At 40.6% G+C, this 19,350-nt stretch overlaps 1 protein-coding gene across 8 annotated transcripts in view; it reads right to left on the bottom strand.

Moving 5' to 3' along the window:
* The window catches only part of FAM13A (family with sequence similarity 13 member A), a 321,134-nt gene that overhangs the window by 188,228 nt on the left and 113,556 nt on the right, over window positions 1–19,350 (bottom strand). For all 8 annotated transcript variants that reach the window (XM_081594264.1, XM_081594235.1, XM_081594207.1 and 5 more), the window contains one exon: window positions 10,731–10,884. In XM_081594264.1, the coding sequence (XP_081450390.1) occupies window positions 10,731–10,884 (154 nt within the window). The remainder of the gene's footprint in view (window positions 1–10,730; window positions 10,885–19,350) is intronic.

The following is a 19,350-nucleotide window of genomic DNA, read 5'->3' on the forward strand; positions in this document are numbered from 1 at the left end:
TGAATGCTGCTTATATTTCGTGGTCCATTATTTCAACCATATTTTTTGCCAACAAATTTTGTGTATATAAATGTCTAGGTGATTAAGTTAATTCTTGAAGACAGTAAAGAAAAAGTTTCATTCAAATTGGGATTTAAATCATCTTATGAGAGAATTCCAAAATTACACGGAAGCTAGAGAAATTAAACCAGAGATTGAACCCGTGTCTTCTGCACTGGCAGGCGGGTTCTTTACCACTGAGCCACCAGGAAAGCCCTTATAAACTATGGCTATTAGATGCCAACTTGAAAGATGTTATTCTCTTAACCCAGTTATTCAGAAATACAGCTTTGACCTTCCAGTTCAGTTCAGTTCAGTCGCTAAGTCATCTCCGACTCTTTGTGATCCCATAGACTGCAACACACCAGGCTTCCCTGTATATTGCCAACTCCCGGAGCCTACTCAAACTCATGTCCATTGAGTTGGTGATGCTATTCAACCATCTCATCCTCTGTCGTCCCCTTCTGCTCCCACCTTCAATCTTTTCCAGCATCAGGGTATTTTCCAATGAGGCAGTTCTTCGCATCAGGTGGCCAAAGTATTGGAGTTTCAACTTCAACATCAGTCCTTCCAGTGAACACCCAGGACCAATCTACGTTAGGATGGACTGGTTGGATCTCCGTGCAGTCCAAAAGACTCTCAAGAGTCTTCTCCAACACCACAATTCAAAAGCATCAATTCTTCGTCACTCAGCTTTCTTCACAGTCCAACTCTCACATTCATACATGACTACTGGAAAAACCATAGCCTTGACTAGATGGATCTTTGTTGGCAAAGTAATGTCTCTGCTTTTTAATATGCTGTCTAGGTTGGTCATAACTTTCCTTCCAAGGAGTAAGCATTTTTTAATTTCATGGCTGCAGTCACCATCTGCAGTGATTTTGGAGCCCCCAGAAATAAAGTCTGTCACTGTTTCCACTATTTCTCCATCTGTTTCCCATGAAGTGATGGGACCAGGTGCCATGATCTTAGTTTTCTGAATGTTGAGCATTTTTTTTGTCCTCTCCTCTTTCACTTTCATCAAGAGGCTCTTTAGTTCTTCTTCACTTTCTGCCATAAGGGTGGTGTCATCTGCATATCTGAGGTGACTGATATTTCTCCCGGCAATCTTGATTCCAGCTTGTGCTTCATCCAGCCCAGTGTTTCTCATGATGTTCTCTGCATATAAGTTAAATAAGCAGGTTGACAATATACAGCTTTGATGTACTCCTTTTCCTATTTGGAACCAGTCTGTTGTTCCATGTCCAGTTCTAACTGTTGCTTCCTGACCTGCATACAGGTTTCTCAAGAGGCAGGTGAAGTGGTCTGGTATTCCCATCTCTTCCAGAATTTTCCAGTTTGTTGTGGTCCACACAGTCAAAGGCTTTGGCATTTATTGACTAATAAAGCAGACAAAAAAAAAAAAAAAAGGCACTTCCATTCCATTTAGGCTCTTCTTTAGAAAGTACAATAAAAATAATGAAGAAGGAAAGAAAGCTCCACCTTGAGTAAGAAATGGCCATAACTATAGGTAGCCTATCATGAATACTACTTATCAAATTCAACAAAATGTGGACCAAAAGGCCAACAGCCAACATATACACTTTCAGACCTCCAGTGGACTACAGATTCTTCCAAATATCACAGTCCTAAGAGGTCTATCCAAAATGCCTTTGACTGAAGTAACTGGATCTGGTGGGCATGGCCAAACCATTAAAAGAAAAACAAATCTAGAAAAACCCTAAAGGGCCCGAGGTTCACTTCCAGAGAATGGCAGGGAAAAGGGAGTTGAAGGAGGAAGCATGCAGGTAAACCTTTGTCCTCATCTTTGCTTTGGCTTCCTGGTAGAGGAAGCCTGTCTGGAAGTGAGGCTGATGAAAGCATTGCAGAAGCCATAATCAGTTTTGTAGCTTTGACCAGAGTCAGCTGAGCAAAAATAGGTATTAGGCGACTGCAATGACAGCCTGTTACAAAAATGCTTTACCAAGTCACGTCAACTTCCTACTCATGTCAAAGGGATAAAGTAAAAATCTAAAGTACAGCTTAGATCAAATCCATCCTGTTCTTAAAATCTTTCATCATTCTCCGACTCCTACAAGTTTTAACTACTTAGCTGAACTCTATCCTAATTTAACACTAGTCTCTAGCTTTCTCCTGCTACTTCCTATGGTCCAGCCTGAAATGTCCAGTCACCACATGAAATTTCAAATCCTAAAGCATACTCTTCTACCTAGAAGGGTTTCTGTTCCCCACCTTGCTTCCTCCCCCCGCTAACTTGTTGAAATTCCTTGTCGTTTTTCACAGAGCCACTTAATAACCCAATCATCCAAAAAACTTCCACTTAAAATAGTTTTATAGTTTATGAAATAAATCATTTGTAAAAAGCATATCTGGAAATATACCTTAAACACTAAGATCACTCACCTAGAGCCAGACATCCTGGAATGTGAAATCAAGTGGGCCTTAGGAAGCATCACTACAAAGCTAGTGGAAGTGATGGAATTCCAACTGAGCTATTTCAAATCCTAAAAGATAATGCTGTGAAAGTGCTGCACTCAAAATGCCAGCAAATTTGGAAGACTCAGCAGTGGCCATGGGATTGGAAAAAGTCAGTTTTCATTCCAATCCCAAAGAAAGGTAATGCCAAAGAATGCTCAAACTACCACAAAATTGCACTCATCTCACACGCTAGCAAAGTAATGCTCAAAATTCTCCAAGCCAGACTTCAACTGTACGTGAACTGTGAACTTACAAATGTTCAAGCTGGATTTAGCAAAGGCAGAGGAACCAGAGATCAAATTGCCAACATCCGCTGGATCATCGAAAAAGCAAGAGAGTTCCAGAAAAACATCTATTTCTGCTTTATTGACTATCTAAAGCCTTTGACTGTGTGGATCACAATAAACTGTGGAAAATTCTGGAAGAGATGGGAATACCAGACCACCTGACCTGCCTCTTGAGAAATCTGTATGCAGGTCAGGAAGCAACAGTTAGAACTGGACATGGAACAACAGACTGGTTCCAAATAGGAAAAGGAGTAGGTCAAAGCTGTATATTGTCACCCTGCTTATTTAACTTATATGCAGAGAACATCATGAGAAACACTAGGCTGGATGAAGCACAAGCTGGAATCAAGATTGCCGGGAGAAATATCAATAACCTCAAGATATGCAGATGACACCACTCTTACGGCAGAAAGTGAAAAAGAACTAAAGAGCCTCTTGATGAAAGTGAAAGAGGAGAGTGCAAAAAAAATGCACAACATTCAGAAAACTAAGATCATGGCACCTGGTCCCATCACTTCATGGGAAACAGATGGAGAAATAGTGGAAACAGTGACAGACTTTATTTCTGGGGGCTCCAAAATCACTGCAGATGGTGACTGCAGCCATGAAATTAAAAAATGCTTACTCCTTGGAAGGAAAGTTATGACCAACCTAGACAGCATATTAAAAAGCAGGGACTTTACTTTGCCAACAAAGGTCCATCTAGTCAAGGCTATGGTTTTTCCAGTAGTCATGTATAGATGTGAGAGTTGGACTGTGAAGAAAGCTGAGCACCAAAGAATTGATGCTTTTGAACTGTGGTGTTGGAGAAGACTCTTGAGAGTCCCTTGGACTGCAAGGAGATCTAACCAGTCCATTCTAAAGGAGATCAGTCCTGGGTGTTCATTGGAAGGACTGATGTTGAAGCTAAAACTCCAATACTTTGGCCACCTGATGTGAAGAGCTGACTCACTGGAAAAGACTCTGATGCTGGGAAAGATTGAGGGCAGGAGGAGAAGGGGACGACAGAGGATGAGGTGGTTGGATGGCATCCCGGACTCAATGGACATGAGTTTGGGTAAACTCTGGGAGTTGGTGATGGACAGGGAGGCCTGGCATGTTGCAGTCCATGGGGTTGCAAAGAGTCAGACACAACCGGGCGACTGAACTGAACTGTCCACTGAGGATGCAAGTAGATTCTTGCTTCCTAAAGACTAATTTAAGCATATAGAGAAAACTAGAAATACTGAAGAGCAAGAAATGTCTAGAAGTAGCAAGTGCTCTGTCATGAGTAACACATCTGATTGGCAACTTTATTTTTCTGCTTTTCTTTGTTTTCCTTCTATGATCAAGCCTGATTCCTTTAATGTAAAGGGCAGTAAGGTGATGTGACTCTAATAATTTATTTATTTTAAAGCAAAAATTTATTAAAACCTTGTCATCATTATCTAATTTAATCATAGCAAACAACAGCTAAATTAGTTACAGATATTTTTCATATTTTACAGATGAGGAAACCAATGCTAAAGGAGAGATTAAATAATTTTCCCAGAGTCACACCAACTGTAAGTTCTAAGTCAACGTGATTTCAGAACTAGAATTCTTACTTACCTCTGTATCCTGAACTTATGAATATATTTACTGAAGTATCTCAGCACAAATCATTGCAAAATAAGCCAATGGTTTCATCTGTAATACTACACCCTGTCTGTAATACTTCACCCAAGCCACCGCCTCTCTGATTCCAGCCAAAAATAAAAAAGGGCAATACTTTTCAGTCCTATTATACCCAACTGGCTTTGAAAATACTTTGACAAGCATTAACAGTTTAAATTACACAGCAAATCTTCAAGACTTTCACCATTTTATATAGAGGAAAGAGGTACAGAGATACTATAAATCACCCAGTCACACTCCTACGTAGCCAGGATACAGATATATGCTTTCTTAACCTAATATCAGTGCTCCTTCCAGAACAGCTAAAGACTTTAGAAGTATCTGAGATCTTTTCTTAGATATGGAAGTAATGAAGTATTCAGTGAACTGTCATGTCGGCCAGTTTCATTCAGATTTGAAGATAGTCACTGTTATTACTTTCATATTATGTTGATCATAGACATTATTTTCAGTAATATAATGAGTCCAGTCATTGATCAAGGAATTTTCAATGTCAGCACTGTGCTCACCAGTTTCACAAGCCCAAGGCCTGAAATGACATGGTTTCTACACTCTCAGCTACCAATGACCATGGCACATCAAATGTATGGGTGAGAGTGGTGGGAAAACAGTGGGGAGAGGTAGGGTGGGTTCAAATCAAGGAAAACTTTTTTTGTTATACTAAGATTGATAAGTATAGTATAGGGATAGCTGAAGAGGATCCACTGAAGAATCTTGATATGGGAAGCAGTATGGTCATATTTGCATGACAGGAAGTGCCTTAGGCAGCAGAAGAGAGAAGACCGTGTCAAGGGGCAGAGTAGAGTCAGGAAAACCAGCAAGAAGGCTATTGCAGCAGACTCCTGAGAATCAATCAGTTCCCAAATCTGGCTGAGTATTAAAATTGTCAGTTCAGTTCAGTTCAGTTGCTCAGTCATGTCCGACTCTTTGAGACCCCATGAACCACAGCATGCCAGGCTTCCCTGTCCATCATCAACTCCCGGAGTCCACCCAAACCCATGTCCATCGAGTCAGTGATGCCATCCAGCCATCTCATCCTCTGTCGTCCCCTTTTCCTCCTGCCCCCAATCCTTCCCAGCACCAGGGTCTTTTCCAATGAGTCAGCTCTTCACATCAGGTGGCCAAAGTGTTGGAGTTTCAGCTTCAACATCAGTCCTTCCAATGAACACCCAGGACTGATCTCCTTTAGGATGGACTGGTTGGATCTCCTTGCAGTCGAAGGGACTCTCAAGAGTCTTCTCCAACACCACAGTTCAAAAGCATCAATTCTTCGGCGCTCAGCTTTCTTTATAGTCCAGCTCTCACATCCATACATGACCACTGGAAAAACCATAGCCTTGACTAGATGGACCTTTGTTGGCAAGGAAGCCTTTTAAAATACAGATTTTGGAGGCCTGCCATGAGTTTTCTGACTCAATCTGGGTCACCAGGTGAATGTGCTAATGGGCCAGGTGTAGAATTCTCCTGGCTGGATGAGAGGCAATAAGGAAGCACCAGTGAGGGTGGGAGAGATTTATGAGCTACTTAAGCAATAGAATAAACACGTTTTAGCGACTGATGGACATCAACCTGGGTGATTATGTGGATGGATGGGCCATTCATTATGCCCATCAAATTGAGCATTCAGACCTTCAAAGGCAAGGAAAATGATGAGACAATCCATGGGGCATGCAAGCACAGGTGAGCACTAGGTAGGTAGATATAGATGTATGGTGTGCCAGGGAGTGCTCTAGATTGAAGACCTAAGAATGAATTTAGGAAATAATGTTTAATTCTGACTAAGAGAAGGAAGAATTCTCAAAGGAGATGGAAGAGAGGTCAGAGAAATAGGAAGAAGACAAGTAAAATTCAAAATTCACTCAAGCATTTAATAGGGAAAGTTTGGAGTGGGGACAAAGTATAAAGGGTCTAAATTCCATGTAAAGAAATCTTGATGGTCTATTGTCAGCAAAAGCGGGGGAGGGCAAAACAATAATGGCAAAGGGTTTATTTACTTAAGTCAAGACTATGACATAATCAATTTGTTTTGAGGGAACATCATTCTGTCACTGGTAGAAAGGAGATGGGGAGAGGGTGAGTCTAGAAGTGGCAGAACAGTTTGAAATTGTGTGGCAGTAACAAGGGGTTTCCCTGGTGGCTCAGACATTTAAGAGCCTGCCTGCAATGCAGGAGACCTGGGTTCGATCCTTGGGCCAGGAAGATCCCCTGGAGGAGGAAATGGCAACCCACTCCAGTATTCTTGCCTGGAGAATCCCATGAGAACAGAGGAGTCTGGCAGGCTACAGTCCATGGATTGCAAAGAGTCAGACACAACTGAGCGACTCACAAAAAAACCAAAAGAAAGGGGCCTCATCTAAAACAGTGGTTGGGGGTGGACACAAGTCACCCATTTCAAAGGAAATGTCTAAGGCAGAATGTTAGTCGCTGCGGGAATGGTAAAGGAAAAGGAAGTAAGGGCAAACTAAGGTTTCTAGCTCAGCAGGCCACAGGCTGAGAATCTAAGGCTGGAGAGGGCAGAATGTAGACAAAGTTTTAGACATGATGTTGTGGGTGTGAGCAATTTCAGGCACCGTATGGTGTTTCACGGGTAATGAGAAGCATGGCTCTATTGTTCTTCTGATAGGTTGGGGCTAGTTACGATTTCGAAGTCATCAGTAGGATGATAAGTAAAGTAAACAACAGTCACCATGGCAAATACATATTTAGTGAGGATAAATGATGGCCAGTGGTGATTGTCAGAACAGTGTGAATGCAGTATTCAAAACAAAATTAATACTACAGGTACTGCCTGACCTATACCAAGCTCAAGGATACCTACATTCTTTATTTTAAGTACTATTGGTACACACAGTAAATCAGTCTGTGGGTTTTTTTGTTTTTTAAATTTTGGCAACCATGTCGTACTGACATCTCATACTGTGTTAGACGTTAGGTAAAATCCATGTATGGTTTTTAATTGAACTATTAATAACAAATTTTGGTCTCCTTTTGGCTATGAAACTAAGCATAGGACTTTCCAACTGTACTGATTCCATGAGACATGATGCTTTTGCTGCAAGACACAGACAACTAAACTAAAAGTAGTTCATCTTATATGGGCATTTACTTCCCTTGTGTAACTGAAAGTTCAGAGGTATGTGTATCGAGGGTTGGCTCAGCAGATGAACAATGATGAGGAACTGAGGCTTTTTTCTCTTTTAGCCGCCAACCTCAGTGAATCAGCAGCACATTTATCAGGGACAAAAGGTGGTGGCACCGGCCCCCTGCATTCTGCCTTCCCGTGAGAACATCTGAAAGCAGGATAACTCCACCCAGAGGCAGCCCCAAATCTGATCTCTCAAATCATTCTCTTTCCTGTAATCAGGGATGAAAATATTTCCTAGAAGCCATCTGCCCCCAGCACACTTTCCCTTTCATCTCTTTGGCCTGAACTGTGTCACAGTCGACACAATTTAGTCAATCACTGACTAAAGAGGATAGTATTATGGACCATTTATGATTTATCCAACTGTTGGGGCTGAGGGAGGGGCCTGTCTGACCTCAGCACACTACTGCAGGATCAAATAAAGCAGGTGATTTTTTTCCTGTTAAGCAAGGAAGAATACGGCAAGGGCTGTACACACGCACACGCATTTTCTTGGTCTACATATCCAGCCATCCAGTGTCTGACCTATTCTTCCAGCTTTATCTCACTCTCAAAAGGGCTAAGTATGTGCTTGTTCAATCCAATTATTAAAATACTGAGAATGACACAAACAATTATAGAGACCACCCCTGAACAAAACAGCAATCTACATTCCCACACTCAGAAAAAGTTCTTCATCCAGGTCCAAATGAATCCAAATTTATATCTGTCTGGGCCCCAATTTTCATTTAGCCCACAAGGGACATGAGAACATCATCTAACACTTTGTGTCCTACCCTGGGGCACACAGAGGTGTGTCAGTGGGTATGTTTAGTACTTTTCCTCCTTAAAAACCCTTTTCTCTGTCTCAGTACATTTCATGAGCCTCAGTTTATTCTCAGCTCAGATGTTTCATGTCTCATTCACTTCAGTGTATTTATCACTTGTTCTGTGCCCGTTTCCTCTTTTTGGCTACATCCCTCTAAAAATTGAGCTCATGAGAATGAAACCTTGTTTTTCTTCGTTGCTCTTCCATTTTCCAGTATGTTAATGATACCACTCTGAACCTCCCAATCCCTTCTCAATCCAGCTTCCTTTTGGCTTTTTCCCGATGTTTCTATGATCTTAGGAATTTCAGAAAAATCTGCTTTCTAAACAATGTCCAGGTATATACATATCTAACCATAGTTAGTGTATTCTTTATTGTTATGGATTTTAAAATGGCCCTGGTCCATCCCATTAAACTAGTTTCCATAACTTCCACTACATCTTTATTGGCTATAATTAAGTCCAGAAAACCACACTCCCTTGTTGTTTTATTTACCATGTGAGAGATAAGACTATTAGCAAGATCAGCAAAAAAACACATTAAATATTCTGCTTTAACAGAATGATGCTTTAACATACAGACATGGAGTTTCCAATGATGACACTTATCTGCTTCTAGGCCAGATGTGAAACTTGCATTAGGAGAGTAGCAGTCATATTCATATACCTGAGATATCCGTATTTGGTTCATTCAGTATTATTAGTTTATCTTTCTTGTATGCTCATATTTAAACCTAGCAGCTCCAGGATTTCCAAACAGGGCACTCTTCCAAAGATCTTAACAGATGCTATTTTATTTACACAACATTTAAGCTCCTGTTGGCATATTCTAGTGATTATTGGTATCTCAGCAAGTTTGTCTTGCCTACGAAATCATACTAACCTATTTTCATTCTATTTTAGGTTTACTATATTATCTTATCAGCCGTAGTTAAAACATGTGTGTTAAAAAGTGTTTATCAGAGATATAGCTGAAACAAAGTCAATAATTATTTAATATTTTAAAAAGAGACCCTCTAGAAAGCATTACTGGAATTAGAGAAACATATTTAAGGCATATTTTTTTCTATTTAAAATTAATTTTCATTTTTCATAGCAAAATTGATACAAATTTTTATTTTTTTTTAAATATTCTCTTGTGAATCCTTGATATTTTCTCAGCTACCATGTTACTTTCATCTTAGGCTTCACTTGATGTTCTCCAAAGCAGCTCCTTGTATCTGGGCACTGTTTTTCCCTTCCCACAAATTTCAGTTTCAAGTTCTCTTTATCAGGTTGGCAAGATTCCCATCAAATGCATTCCTCTTATATGTACTCCATTTCTTACAGGGAGTCTGTTGTATTCACACATAAGCCCTAGTTAAGAAAAGCTCACTTTGGCCTTCTTTTAGCTGTTTTGGTTGAGTGCCACATGATACCCCTTGTTTTTTCATTTCTCCTTCAAAGTCATACCTCAACTGGAAGAAGAGATGAAAATACCCCTTCAGTGCCCAACCCAAATGCCTCCAGTTTTACCACTGAAGGCCATATGAATCAATAAGAATACAGTGTGGTCTGTAATGTGGTAAGTCTCAGAACACCTCCTGAGGAACCTCTCCTATCAGTTCCATCAAGATTTACCTCAATATGAATGAGAAAGAAACAAGATGCCCTCCCTCTAGTCCCTACCTAAAGAACTTGGCTTGTATGATTATCCTCTGACTCTCAATAGTAAATCTGTAGAGACTTACATGCATTTACCTCATGTGAAAAAGATATGTTATAAATTGTCAGCCAACATAGAAAAAGATTTAGAGACTATTGTCAAGATTCCTTTATCAGTTTTAAAACTACTCTCGGTACTGGTGATAGTTACCAAGGACCTTATATATGGGACTTTCCATCTCAAGTTGAACTTGGAAGTGTGCCAGGCACAAGAGAGACAAAAAGACAGAATAATACTGTCTTCAGGAATCTGCAGCTTACTCAGTAATCTAACACACTGGTGGACACAGGCTTAAGCACGTATTCCTGCTGTAACACCAGCTTCCATAAAAATGTGGTGCACACAACTGACCACAGTACTGGGCTCACGTAAGTGCTTTTGAGATGATTTTACAGCAGAAAGGAAACGTCAATCCACAATTATTCTTCAGTCTTGGAAGAATATATATCAGTTTAACAAACAACACAAAGAACAGATTTCATAAAAAGGACTCAACAAACATAGGAATAATCATCTGAAGGTATGTTCATAAAGAATTTTTTATGACAGAATGATTAAATATCTTCCATTCAAAATTAGCAATACTAAAAATTAAATATCAAAGTTAACTTACTTTTACTATGATAAGCCTTGCCAGGTTTTCACATCTCCGGTTATCATTTTCCATATATTCTACTTCAAACAGGGTATTATAATTTTCTAGTATTTTAGCCATTATCTTGTTGCAGAGATCTTGTTCTTTCACACCTTCAAGCCCAGGTGGCACACTAGAAATAAGGGGAAAAAATTGAAAGCAATTACTTTGTAATAGCACAATACCAGCACAGCTGACTCATGCTTATACTTTTATATTTCCTGAATGATTGATTAGCCTTCTTAAAAGGACACATGGGATTTTCAATAAGCTCTATGGTGACACACAGGTATTGTTGGGACAACTGGCAAGCTCCCAAGATCTGAATTAATAGCTTGTGCTGAGTAATAAAAGTACATGCTGTTCAGGAAGAAGGTATAGGTTAACATGGGGGCAATCAATAATGCTTTGTATATATTAGAAATTGTTACACATAAAGTAACATTTATTTTTAAAAAAAAGCAACAGCTAGAACTACAAAAAGAATGAGTGTGTTATCATGTTAGAAACACTCAGTTACACAGATAATAGCAATACGATCTTTATTTAAGGATTTCTTAAATAATTCACAAAAGGCACAGAACTTAAAGGAAAAGATAAGATACTTCTGGGAAAAATACTGGTAGTTGTTGAAGATAATGCACATGGAAGATGTATTATTACTATTTGCCTCCTCTTTGGGGTATGTTAAATTTTTCCATAATTTTTAAAAAAGTATGCAAATCGGAATGCAGAAGACACTATATACACACACACACATATATATATACATAATGGGGGGGGGAGACAAGCTATAGATTGAAAGAAATATCTCTTTAGTAACATGGGTAATGGGTACAGGATTTAGTAATTATACTATCTAAAGAATTCTACTAATCAATAAGAAAATGAATAATTATTTTTAAAAAAGAGAAAAGATAAACTGAAAAACTCATCTAGAAGAAAACACGTGGACAGTCAAGAATCTTAAGATACTTAACCTGATTGCATAACCAGTGAAATGCATCAAAAAGCAACAAAGATGTATCAATTAATATCCATCTGTATTAATCTCCTACAGCTGCCACAACAAAGCTATGACCAATTGGGTGGCTTGAAAGAGAAATTTATTCTGTCACAGTTCTGGAGGCCAGAAGAGTAACATCAGTATTACTGGAAAGAAATCATACACTCCACAGAGGCTCCAGGGAGAGAATATGGCTGGCAGCATTACTTGGCTGTGGCCACATCACTTTAATCTTCAATCAAGGCCAACATCTTCAAATTTCTCTTTACTCCACCTTCACATGACCTTCTCGTCTGAGTACATGTCCAATCTCCTTCTGCCCCTTCTTGTAAGAATACATGAGATTGCATTTAGGCTGGGGCGAAGACACTTCAGTGATGTCTGACTCTTATTGCCCACGCAAATAATCCAGGATAATCTCTATCTGAAGATCTCTGAGGTGACAGGAAGTAAAGAATCTGCCTGCCAATGCAGAAGATGCAGGAGATTCTGGTTTGATCCCTGGGTCAGAAAGATTCCCTGGAGGAGGGCATGGCAACCAACTCCAGTATTCTTGCCTGGGAAATTCCATGAGCAGAGGATCCTGGTGGGCTACAGTCCACGGAGTTGCCAAGAATCAGACATGACTAACTGAGCACACACTACGAAGGTCTCTATCTCAATTATAACTGCAAATTCCCTCTTATACCCCCAATAAAGGAACATTCAGTTTCCAAGGCTTCTAAACTTGCTATCTTGGGGAGACATTGTTCAGCCTCCTATACCACCTTTGGGGTACATACCCTAAGGTGACTCCCAATGAATCACACTCTTGTATTCCTCTCAGGTGTAGGCAGTACCTGTGATTTGCCTCTGATCAAGAGAATCTGGCAAAAGTCATATAATGTCACTCCCATGATTACGTTACATTATTTAAGATTCAATCTTAGCAGACTGGAGTGAGGATTCTTCTCTGCTCTTGAAGAAATAAGCTGCACGTTCAGAGAGGTCCTGTGATAGTGCCACACACCAGGGGACTAATGTGGACTAGCTCACAGCCAGTAAGAAGTTGGGGTCTTTGTACAGCTGCAAGAAAATGAGTCTACGAACAACTCTCATGAGCTTGAAAGCAAGTTATTTCCTAAACTCAGTGAAAAGTGAAGTCGCTCAGTTGTGTCCGACTCTTTGTGACCCCATGGACTGTAGCCTAGGAGGATCCTCTGTCCATGGGATTTTCCAGGCAAGAGTACTAGCGTGGGTTGCCATTTCCTTCTCCAGGGGATCCTCCCAACCCAGGCATCGAACTTGGGTCTCCCGCATTGTAGGCAGATGCTTTACCATCTGAGTCACCAGGGAAGCTACCTAAACTCAAGTCTCCTTATAAAAATGCAGCCCAACTGTTACCTTGATTTCAGCCTTGTGAGACCAAAAGTGGAGGACCCAGCTAGGTTGTGCCTGGACACCTGAGCCATGGAAAGCATGAGATAGCAAATTTTTGTTATTCTAAGGCACCACATTTGTGGTGATTCGTTGTACAACAATTGAAAACTAATACAGAGTTTGAAACCTGGAAGTGGGTTGCTGCTGTAACAAATATCTAAAATGTGGAATGTCTTTGGAACTGGATAGCGAGAGGAGACTGTAAGAATTTGACTGGCATGACAGAGAAAGCCTAAATGCCTTCAACAGAGTTTTCACTGAAATCTGGACTTTACAGACACTGCGGGTGAGAGTTCAGAGGTGCTAGCCAGACAGTAATAAGGAAGGGGTGAGGTCAAATAACAGGCAATGAAAGAAGCTGCAACATATACTAGACAAACTTAGGTTGAGAACTGGAGCATGGATTTTAGAACCCATCTGTGTTCTGTTTACTGATGACTGGGAAAAAGATGAACTATGGCCTCCTGGGGCTTCATATGGAAACAAAGGCTAGGTCTTGGTAAATAATGATTTTCTAGTACAACAAAGAAGGCAGGAACAAATGACAGTTATTAAGGAGGAGAAGTAACCACAGGAAAGATAATAAATTAGTCATAAAGACTACCATTTCTATTCCAAAGGTACAGATCAGCCAGAAGCACATTCTTGAGTTGTTTTGTAGGATCCAAATCCCCTCGAGCACTGAGCCACCAGATTAACTGGAGCCTAAGGAATGATGCTGGTGACCTCTGCTGACCCTCATGACCTCACTCAACTAGGTACCTGAATTTTGTCACCTAGAGTGATTTTTGCCTCATTTTAATGTTAACATCTCTACCCCAAGGGCTGGGATTGCTACCATTTTTGAATGTGCGACTATGTTTGAGCATGTTGCCACATTGTGCAAACCCATCTAGAACTCCACCTATAAACAGAAGGTTATCCTCATCCTGTCATGAAAATATATACACTCACAGCTGAAAACTTCACTCATCTTCCTGTTTTGGGAGACAGTGTTTTGCGAGCCATCTCCCTGTCTCCTCAGTCAGTACAGTTCAGTCGCTCAGTCGTGTCCGACTCTTTACGACCCCATGAATCACAGCACGCCAGGCCTCCCTGTCCATCACCAACTCCAAGAGTCTATACAAACCCATGTCCATCGAGTCAGTGATGCCATCCAGCCATCTCATCCTCTGTCGTCCCCTTCTCCTCCTGCTCCCAACCCCTCCCAGCATTAGGGTCTTTTCCAATGAGTCAACTCTTCGCATGAGGTGGCCAAAGTATTGGAGTTTCAGCTTCAACATCAGTCCTTCCAATGAACACCAAGAACTGATCTCCTTTAGGATGGACTGGTTGAATCTCCTTGCAGTCCAAGGGACTCTCAAGAGTCTTCTCCAACACCACAGTTCAAAAGCATCAATTTTTTGGCGCTCAGCTTTCTTCACAGTCCAACTCTCACATTCATACATGACTACTGGAAAAACCATAGCCTTGACTAGACGGACCTTTGTTGGCAAAATAATGTCTCTGCTTTTAAATATTCTATCTAGGTTGGTCATAACCTCCCTTCCAAGAGGAAAGAGTCTTTTAATTTCATGGCTGCAATCACCATCTGTGGTGATTTTGGAGCCCAAAAAAATAAAGTCTGACACTGTTTCCACTGTTTTCCCATCTATTTGCCATGAAGTGATGGGACCAGATGCCATGATCTTAGTTTTCTGAATGTTGAGTTTTAAGCCAACTTTTTCACTCTCTCCTTTCACTTTCATCAAGAGGCTCTTTAGTTCTTTGCTTTCTGTCATAAGGGTGGTGTCATCTGCATATCTGAGGTGACTGATATTTCTCCCAGCAATCTTCATTCCAGCTTCTGCTTCCTCCAGCCCAGCGTTTCTCATGATGTACTCTGCATAGAAGTTAAATAAGCAGGGTGACAATATACAGCCTTGAAGTACTCCTTTTCCTATTTGGAACCAGTCTTTGTTCCATGTCCAGTTCTGTTGCTTCCTGACCTGCATACAGGTTTTTCAAGAGACAGGTCAGACGGTCTGGTATTCCCATCTCTTTCAGAATTTTCCACAGTTTATTGTGATCCACACAGTCAAAGGCTTTGGCATAGTCAATAAAGCAGAAATAGATGTTTTTCTGGAACTCTCTTGCTTTTTCGATGATCCAGTGGATGTTGGCAATTTGATGTCTGGTTCCTCTGCCTTTTCGAAAACCAGCTTGAACATCTGGAAGTTCACGGCTCACGTATTGCTGAAGCCTGGCTTGGAGAATTTTGAGCATTACTTTACTAGCGTGTGAGGTGAGTGCAATTGTGCGGTAGTTCAAGCATTCTTTGGCATTGCCTTTCTTTGGGATTGGAATGAAAATTGACCTTTTCCAGTCCTGTGGCCACTGCTGAGTTTTCCAGATTTGCTGGCATATTGAGTGTAGCACTTTCACAGCATCATCTTTCAGGATTTGAAATAGCTCAACTGGCATTCCATCACCTCCACTAGCTTTGTTCATAGTGATGCTTTCTAAGGCCCACTTGACTTCACATTCCAGGATGTCTGGCTCTAGGTGCATGATTACACCATCGTGATTATCTGGGTCGTGAAGATCTTTTTTGTACAGTTCTTCTGTGTATTCTTGCCACCTCTTCTTAATATCTTCTGCTTCTGTTAGGTCCATACCATTTCTGTCCTTTATTGAGCCCATTTTTGCATGAAATATTCCCTTGGTAGCTCTAATTTTCTTGAAGAGATCTCTTCTTTCCCATTCTGTTGTTTTCCTCTATTTCTTTGCATTGATCGCTGAGGAAGGCTTTCTTATCTCTCCTTGCTATTCTTTGGAACTCTGCATTCAGATGGGAATATCTTCCCTTTTTCTCCTTTGCTTTTCACTTCTCTTCTTTTCACAGCTATTTGTAAGGCCTCCTCAGACAGTCTCCATAAGAGACAGCCCTGTCTCTTAACTTGCCACAAATAATAAATACTTCTGTTTTAATCAAAAATACTTGGTGTATTCATTTCCTAAGCACTTCAAGGGATGATGGACTGACCCACTGTGTCCAGTAACAGAAGACAATAAGAAACATGCTATTGGAAACTGGAGGAAGGTAGATCCTCACCTTGCTGGCAGAAAGCAAAGTGCAATTAACTGTATTCTGCAGTTATGTGGGAAGCACATTTTTAAGAAACAAGGTTGTATATACAGTGTAAGAAATTTCCAAGCAATGCTGTAAAAGCATCACCTGATTTCTCTTTGCCACTTATGGTAAAATCAGAGGTGAGGGGAAGAAGGGGTCAGGGGAGAGGAGGGAAACTGAGGTGAAAACTGCCAAGTAAAAAGAAAATAAGTGAAGTGAAGTGAAAGTTGTTCAGTCATGTCCAACTGTTTGTGGCCCCATGGAGTATACAGTCCATGGAATTCTCCAGGCCAGATTACTGGAGTGGGTAGCCTTTCCCTTCTCCAGGGGATCTTTCCAGCTCAGGGATTGAACCCAGGTCTCCCACATTGCAGGTGGAGTCTTTAGCAGCTGAGCCACAAGAGAAACCCAAAAAGAAAATAAGGCTTGATTTAAAAATCAACTCTACAGATGGCAAAGAAAGTGAAAGTGTTAGTCGCTCAGTTATGTCCAACTCTTTGTTACTCCATGGACTGTAGCCTGCCAGGCTCCTCTGTCCATGGAACTAATTCTTCAGGCAAGAATACTGAGGTGGGTTGTCATTCCCTTCTCCAAGGTATCTTCCCAATCCAGGGATCAAACCTGGGTCTCCTGCATTGCAGGTAGATTTTTTACCATCTGAGCCACCAGGGAAGCCACACAGATGGCAAAAGACACTGAAATTAAGTGATTCACTGCCAGGAAAGTAAGCTCAATGGAGAAGGCTGAGTGTGTGATGACGAGAACCTTTGTTAAAACCTCAGAAACATGAAAAGTTCAGATTTTTCCATTAGACAAAGGTAAGTGAGGGTGCGTCTCACCCATCCTTTCAATTAAACCAGAGGGCCTCCAGGAATTTAAAGGCATTGCCTGTCAAGTCATTTTAGCATGAGCCTTAAATAGAGAAAGTGTTATCTTGGAAAGATCTGAGGATACGTCTTTTTTCCAATGGAGTGAATCCCAATGAAATTCACAAAAGACTTCTAAGTTTTTGAGAAACCTATTTCAGCAAAAACACAGTCAACTTGGAATGAAAGAGACAAAACGAGTGTAAAATGAAAAGAGGCCATTAGATTTCCAAAATTCAATTGGCAGGAAGCAGGCTGATGAGTTACTCAGCTACAAACATGTGCTGCCTTTCATCAAAAACAAATGATGTCTCAGAAGACAGAACCAAGAACTAAGAGGGTGAGATTGAAAACCATGGAGAAGTATTCCCAGGCTTTGAAACTTAGTCAATAGATTCCCAATATTGGCTGGGCTAGATGTCAGAAATGTCATTAGCCAGTGACTTTTTAAATTTTTAATCTTGAATTTTATCCTTTTTGAACCAGAACATCTATTGTTATTCTCCTGTGTTTGTTCCATCATTATATGTTAAGCATGTTGGGGCAAATGACCTCTCTTGAATTTGATCCTCTCAGGATGCCTTTCTCAACCAGAAAGTCAGAGCCAGTTTTGAGATGTGCCGGAAGGAAATGGCAACCCACTCCAGTATTCTTGCCTGGAGAATCCCATGGACGGAGGGGCCTGGTGGGCTGCAGTCCATGGGGTCGCGAAGAGTTGGACACGACTGAGTGACTTCCCTTTCACGTTTCACTTTCATGCATTGGAGAAGGAAATGGCAACCCACTCCAGTATTCTTGCCTGGAGAATCCCAGGGATGGGGGAACCTGGTATGCTACTGTCTGTGGGGTCGCACAGAGTCGGACACGACTGAAGCGACTTAGCAGCAGGAGCAGCAGCAGTGGAAAATCATCAGTTGTAACAAAATAGAAACTTTTCCACATTTTGTCTTATTCTGAAATTAGGTTCAAGGTATTCTATATGATACACTTATTCTCAAGCATTTATTGCAATATGTTTCTTTAATCAGATGTAAGGCTAAAGCTTCAGTTAAGTAACAGGATACATGCATTCCTTAAGACCTTCTGCCCCAATGATGCAGCAGTCTGTTGGAAATAGTTTTGGCAATTATAACTTTCTGCCATATGATTATTTCCATTGATGAAAGCTTATGAATTTTACACTTACCACTCTTTAAATAACCCAGGCAAAAGCAAATGAGAAAAAAAATGTTAAGGAGAGGATTCTGGAAAGATAGTGGAGTAGAAGGCACCAGAAATCTGTCTCACTACCTAACCAACAATTACACCAGCAAAATTTGTCTGATGAAATATTTTGAAACTCAAGATATTCTGGAACTGAAGTTTTACAACATCTGGGGAAGATGCAGACAGTAAACTACAGTTAATTCTGGTCAATTTTAGCTCTTAGCAGAGTAGCCATTCTCCCCCACCCCGTTCATGTGGCAGGAAGATATTCTCATATTCCTTGAGCAGCCTGCATATAGCTTGCAGGAGCCAGGATAAGCAAAAAGGATTTTGTCTTCCAAATACTGGGGATCTGTGCTCTGAATGTTGACTATTGCATCTGAGGTGCAAAAACGTGGGCAGTCATTGCTGTTGCATCTTTCTCCCTTGTTGAAAAGCCCTCCCTCTCAGCTGAAGTGACTTCTAGGAGATTTAAAGGGCTGGCACCCTTTTTTCTGCCACTTAAGATTTTTTTTTTCCTTTTTCCACTTTCGGGATTCAGATATTAAAAATCAGGACATTCAAAAACATCTCTATACATGGGGAAAATCAGAAAGTGATGCTGCATGCCCAGGGAAAGGTTCAAAACAGACCTGAAAAGACCTTAAGGTCACACGTAAGGTTGATCTTGGTACAAAGACAGTCTAAAACAATAAAAACAAAAACCAGTCAACAAGAACTTCAGAAACAGCATACCCTGGGAAAGGAAGAGAATCTGAATTCCAAAGTCACTACATTATTTGATTTAAAGGACCTCTGTTCAACAAAAATATCACAAGGCATACAGAGACAGGAAAATATGGATCATTCAAGGAAAAAATAAGTCAACAGATAATGTGCTAGGAAAAGAACTGATGGAAGATATACTAGATAAAGATTTTAAAACAACTGTCTTAAAGAGGATCACAAAACCAAAGGAAGATGTCAAAAATGTCAAGAAAATAATGTGTG

Source organism: Giraffa tippelskirchi, chromosome 1, assembly GCF_054371585.1.
Source record: "Giraffa tippelskirchi isolate mGirTip1 chromosome 1, T2T-mGirTip1v1.2.pri, whole genome shotgun sequence".
NCBI classification, from domain to species: domain Eukaryota; kingdom Metazoa; phylum Chordata; class Mammalia; order Artiodactyla; family Giraffidae; genus Giraffa; species Giraffa tippelskirchi.